At 27.0% G+C, this 6,489-nt stretch overlaps 1 protein-coding gene across 1 annotated transcript; it reads left to right on the forward strand.

The window, feature by feature from the left end:
• Positions 1-2,704: 2,704 nt before the first annotated feature.
• On the forward strand, positions 2,705-5,940 carry LOC111030249 (thioredoxin-related transmembrane protein 2 homolog). The gene is made up of 5 exons (XM_022309662.1): positions 2,705-3,095; positions 3,182-3,362; positions 3,738-3,927; positions 5,315-5,510; positions 5,568-5,940. The coding sequence occupies exons 1-5, from the start codon at positions 2,943-2,945 to the stop codon at positions 5,688-5,690; spliced, it is 843 nt and encodes a 280-aa protein (XP_022165354.1). The 5' UTR covers positions 2,705-2,942; the 3' UTR covers positions 5,691-5,940.
• The last annotated feature ends 549 nt before the right edge of the window (positions 5,941-6,489 follow it).

The raw sequence follows: 6,489 nt of genomic DNA on the forward strand, positions 1-6,489 counted from the left end.
AAATAATCATTAAAATAGGTACATTAAAAATGTTCTAGGTAAAAATCATCATAGGTGGTACTAGACTCTCTTAGTAGGGGGGGGGGGCAGAAAATATTAACTGTTTATATCACTAAATTAGTCTACATTTTTAGGCTAGTACCTAATACCTACTATTGGAAAAAATAACATGAACTTAATTCATAATAATTGTTGTATCTAAATTGTATTTAAAAAAAATAATAAGAATTTATATATTTATTTAATTATCTTATAACTCCATGCGTCCTTGATCATCTGGATCATTGTCACCTAAATTATTAAATACAATTAATTTAGTAGGCAGAAGAAAAGTCCACAAAAAAAAGCCCAGAAAAAAAAATTAAATATGAATATGAACACATGTACCTATACTCTACTATTAATTAGTGACTAATAACTCATCAATTATTATAGTCAATACAGGAAATTTTATATGTGAAGACTCAATTAATATGAAACATTTTTTTATCTATTTATTCAATGAAAATTTTCAAATATAAATAATTTTATGTCTGAATATGGCATATACTTAACTATTAATTGTATATGAAAAACAACTTTTAATAGAAAAAAGAATTTAAACATAAATTTAAACTTATCTATACAAAATATACAGTGTTAAGTTATAAGTAAAAACACATCAGGGGTATAAGTATAACATCTTAGGTGTATATACACAATACACTACATTTATACAAAAATTGCTCATGATAATTGATGACAATATTTTCATTATAATATAAAATTATATTTTGCTATAGGCGCACATCACAAGGTAATTAGTAATTACTAATAAGGAGTATGAGACATGAGTATAGGTACGTGTGTTCACATTTATATTTAATTTTTTCCGTTGTCTTATTTTTCTCGATTCATTATCTATGCTTGTGAGCCTATTTATGTTACTGCAACAAATTTTGTATAGAAAATACAATAAAAATATATCTTTTTAGAGTTAGGAAACCGAGATTCAAGGAACTAAATATTAAAATAGGTACAGTCGGCAAGAGGGGCAGTTGCCTAATTTTCCCCCCTGTAGTACCTCCCATGTCCCATGAAAATTATATAATAACATAATAATATTATTTGTTTTTATTTTAAGAACGGGCATAATGCTCCCTTGAAAAAATACAATCATAAATGTATTATAGTTAAAATATCTGAATAAACACCATATTTAATTTCCTTGATATCAAATTCCCATTATTTTTTAACATTGAATTAAAGCAATAATTTCTCCTTTTTCATATGCATTTGGATCTTACACCAATATAATTTACATACAATATTATTGAGGTAGGTACATGGTCATATTTTTCAAAAATAGAATTATATTTTACTTATTAATATTGTTGAATGAAATAAATTCAATGATAATTAAAAATGGATACTTAAACAGCTCTCACTTATCTACATTTGATTTATTAAGAACTTAAATTAATGCATTGTAATTTTATTTCTCAACTAAAATTTTATATCTTAGTAGGGAATGGTATCATTGAGATTTTAATACTTAAATTCCAAATACAAATTAATTCAATTCATACAAGTTTAAGGATAAAAACAAAAACCTAATGCTTAATATTTGATATTATAAAATAATTGTGTTTGTCATACTATACTATACAGCTCTGCAACCTATACAGGAATTACAATATTTTCAATAAATTATGGTTTACAATTTCAGTTACAAATTAGTTGATTTCATGACGCTTTTTTTTTATATGTGACACTTTGTCATTTGCAATTTTTATTTCATGTTTTTCTGTAAACAACATTATATAAAATAAAGTGTTAGTGAAATTTGAGTAAGAATAAAATATAAATAATAAATATATACATTTTATATTTTTGAATCTTTCTTTTTTTATTTTTATTATTCTCTTATATATCTTATTTAACAACTGCATTAGCCTAATTTTTGAAAAAAATTTGTTTGGTATGGAGGGGTCAAGTTACCGTTATATTGTACACTTGTATACAAGTATTTACCATAATTATATCTTAGGCCATAGAGTCTCATTTACTAAATTAGTATAGTATTTAGGATGGCAACTGTAATATCTATGTGCTATGTTTATGTATATTAATATTATACGTAATAAATATAAAATGGTAATTTTAGCCTTTGAGGACGCTCAACCAGCATGAAGTGTTGTCTCCGTCTTACAAATATATAATATAGCAAAAACTGTTTTGCTTGGGATAGAACCACTCAGGCTATACTCCAAGCTAAGCAACTAAATTTCCCCACCATAAAGAGAACATTTACTTAGTTTTTATTTTTTCGACATCACAAATATGAAAAAAGTTTCTATTATTTAAAAATTCATTATTATTAGTTTTTCAAACTTGAATAAGGAACTTTTTTAGTATATTTTGTGATGTCGAAAAATAAAAACCACGTTTTAAGGCCAAGTTGTAAAATTTAACATGTTTTCCTCTTTATCGTGTGAAAATTTGGTTGTTCAGCTTAGACAATAGCCTGAGTGGTTATCATAGACAAATATAATAGGACGGTGGTTATGAATTATAATATATACTATAGATGATAAAGATATCTTTATTATCTATGAGTTAAACAGTTTTTGATAATATGTCATACATTTGTAAGACAGAAACAACACGTCATGCGGGACGGGTGTACCGTCCTCTTAACATCAAAACCAGCTGATCGTTGTATGCCTGTATTCGTGATAATATGGCACCGTGTTAATGTGTTATTAAATATCAATAATGCAATATTGCAATTTTGTAATATTTTGTTGAATAGAAACAAAATTCGTTTCTTTTGAATATCTTCTGGAGTAATTTCGTTGGTTTACATTAATTAACATTCCGATCGACGATAACGAACTTCATCTTCATCTATTATATCTAGTTGCTTTTATACAAGTGCAAAAAGCCATTGTTTATTCACAATGGTGATACAAAAGAAAGAGTTGATTCTCTTACTAAAACCTTATTATTGGATTAACATAATACTTACGTGTTCGTATGTGTTTTGCAAAAAGACGGATATGTTTTGTCAATATATATTCTCGCCAACTGAAAAGACTTGCGAATTAGATGCTGTAAGTAATTTATTCGTTGAATAACCAATCAAAGATGATGGTTTTCAATTTTGTATTATTTAAAAATTAACTCTTGTTACTTACAGAAAGAATTGGAAATATTACTATTCCTCATGATTGTTGTAATGATTCGGACAAGAAAAGCTGGAAGTGTCACTATGTTAGCTTATCTCTCATCCAGTTTCTTGTACACTAAAGGAGCAAATTTATTATTGTGGTTCTATGCAGATGTTCGATTTGGTTTATTCTTCACTGCTGTTATTATTGGTATGCAGTTTTATATATTTTTTCATAAGTGGTAGATTGCTGTGAAAAATCAGTATACTAATTTAAAAAAAAAATAGAAAATGAATAAAATAGGTATCTAGGATTAATTCAATTAATTTTTGAAATAAGCTATACACTCATTTTTATATAAGTTTTTACATTAATGTTGTTTTTTTCTAACTTACCTGTACGTTTTTCCCAAACTTAATACCTATTTAAACAGATTAAATAACAAAACATTGTATTACCTATTGATTTCATGAGTTATAATCAATGATAATATAAATATTATTATTGTATTATAATATTGCAGTATATCAAAATATTGGCTTGCACATGAAAGTAATGATTGTTAAATTTTTATTTAATTTATAGTTGTAAGCTTATGTCTACCAGAGCCAACATATTCAGGCCCAGAAAATGTGTTGTACTTCAGATCATTGGCCACTTTAGAAGAAGCTCTAAAAGAAAATAAACAGCATACTGTATGGCTTGTTTGTTTTTATACTGTGTGGAATCCTACGTGTGCTAATTTTGCTCCAATATTTTCACAATTATCTGTTCAGTATGTATTGATTATGGACAAATTAAACAAATGTACATTAAAATAAATGCGTTCATAACATTTGCAATATTGTAAATACTAGTATTGTATAGTGAGGGTGTATCGTAATTATACGACAACCATAACATTTATAATAATGTTATTATTTTAAATTTAAGAAAATGGTATTTTAAGCTCTTAAACAAAAGTCTCAATATTTATTTACGTACAATATTTAAGTTTGAAATAATAAAAAACATAGAGTACTATTCATTTTTGATATAATTATTCTACTCTTTATTAATAAAAATTATGATAGTATAATAATTCCGATAATAATGCAGTAGACTTTCGGTAACCCCACAGTGCAATAAGAAAGTATGTTCAATAATCCGATTACTTTTTGCTAAAAACATACAATTATTAAAACTAACTGATTTAAGTTTGAATGAACCAATTAGATTGGTTTATTATTATTATTCAGTTATTTTATTATTTTTTTTAATTGATCCTGAACCCAGCAACTGTGGCCATTAGCTATTAGTAGGTACTGTAGGTTTTTTGTATTGATGGTTTTGTATGTTTTTTGGTACGGTAGGGGGGAACACGCGTGTGTGATTGTTTTGGCAGAATTTCGAATGGGGCACCCGTAGGTTTCTGCCATGCCCCGGGGGTGGGGGATGGCAGCACTTGCTCTCCGGTCACCGCGACTTGTCCGGAGAAAAATGCCGCCCGGTGGCCGAGGATTGAACCGCGACCGGCTGAGTCGCAGCGGAAGAGTCAGACCACTCGGTCACCTCGTCCCCCTATTTATTCCCCCAGTTATTGTTAATGTGTGTATTGTGTAATGATTTGTTATTGTATTGTACTACTTGTTACATCAAAATGTCCCTAGTATTTGAAAGAAAAAATACGTTTTTATATGAAACTTTAATAACCCGGAAGTCCTCTATTCTGATATTTGCTGGATTACCGAGACTCTACTGTAGTGATATAATTGATTACAATAATAAAATAATAAATAAATACATATTTCCATTTTATAGCTTTAAAATAATAACAAAGTTATGCATGAATAATCACTACACATCGAATCAATAATGAGCTAATGATCCCTTAAACATAGTTTAGTGGTCCACGATTGGTCCATTAAATTTTATTGGACCATTAAATTAATACATTTTTCATGCATCCCGGAAAATATAAATGATGATATTTTTTTTTAACATAGAAGTATAAAATATAGTAACCCAACCTCAACTCTTAGAAAATAAAAAATAATTAGTTATGGGTTTCTATATACAGGTGTGCCCAGGTATCTTTATCCTACCCCTCATATAAATATAAATTAAGTATTTGTAGCAAGTGATAAACAATAAAAATTAAAATATTATAAACTGTGTTGCAGGTATGATACAAAATATCTTAAATTTGGTAAAATAGATATAAGTCGATATCCTGATGCTGCTCAAAAATATAATATTAGCGATTCATCTTTAAGTCGACAATTGCCAACTGTTATAATGTTCAAAAATGGAGTAGAAGAACTTAGAAGACCAACTTATGATAGCAAAGGAAAAATATTTAAATTTTTTTTTACTGAGGTATGCCTTATTAAAAGATTCAAAACAAAAAAATTCATTCATTTTTTAATATTTCAGCCCAATTTCAAAGCAGTTTTTGACTTGAACAATGTGTATAATCAATGCAAGTTAGCGGATAAGAAGAAAAATAGTGATGTAGAAGAAACATCGAAAACTAATAAGAAAGAAAAGAAGACATAAATCATTTTGAGTAACAGCAAGATGTATTAAAATGTTATGGGCGTGTGTTTGTGTTATGATTTTATTATCTGTTTATTATTGACATTAATGTTGAACTAAAACATGTGAATGTACTGTTCTTTAATTTCAGTCTTTCTCTGTGGAATTGATGTTATACTGAAAACAGTGTTGTAACTTTGATGAATGTAGTTGAGATCATGGGATCATCTGGATTTTGCATTTTTATTTAAAACTTAAATCAATAAAATATTAAGCTTGTCACTAGTCAAAAAATATGTATACATATAATATATACAATGTATATTAATTTATAGAAAAAATTTAAATCTATGTAGTTTTTCGAAAATGGTTATTTATCACAAAAAATATTGTATAGGTAAATTATGAAAAATTTGTTTAAACCCTTGTTTTGTGTTGATGCTATTTAATAACAATTGGTAATTAAAGTAATGTAGAACATACATTTTTTTTGAAAGTGAAAAATTGTATTTTTATTTTACACCTATATGTGTTTTTCCACCTCATAAATGTATGACATAGAACATTTGTATCTAATAGAATCCACTTGGTGTTAATTTTAATAATAAAAGTGAATTTACTTATTATCAAATTTAAAGATAATAATAATACGAAGATCTTATTTAGGGCATTTGTTGGGCTTTTATTGATATTTAAACTTGATATATTGAAAATTTGTGTTATAAACATTTCAAATTATAATATTTTACATACTTAATACTCATTAGGCCTAGATCAGTTCTATGTAATATTCGTACCATTAAAATAGGCCAATTTACTA

Source organism: Myzus persicae, unplaced genomic scaffold (assembly GCF_001856785.1).
Source record: "Myzus persicae strain clone G006 unplaced genomic scaffold, MPER_G0061.0, whole genome shotgun sequence".
NCBI lineage: Eukaryota > Metazoa > Arthropoda > Insecta > Hemiptera > Aphididae > Myzus > Myzus persicae.

Excerpts from the sequence above, each read along its gene's own strand:
- LOC111030249 (XM_022309662.1), top strand. The coding sequence starts at position 2,943 with ATGGTGATACAAAAGAAAGAGTTGATTCTCTTACTAAAACCTTATTAT. Across the intron at positions 3,096-3,181 it reads AGACTTGCGAATTAGATGCT|AAAGAATTGGAAATATTACT; the intron begins GTAAGTAATTTA and ends TGTTACTTACAG. Across the intron at positions 3,928-5,314 it reads TTTTCACAATTATCTGTTCA|GTATGATACAAAATATCTTA; the intron begins GTATGTATTGAT and ends ACTGTGTTGCAG.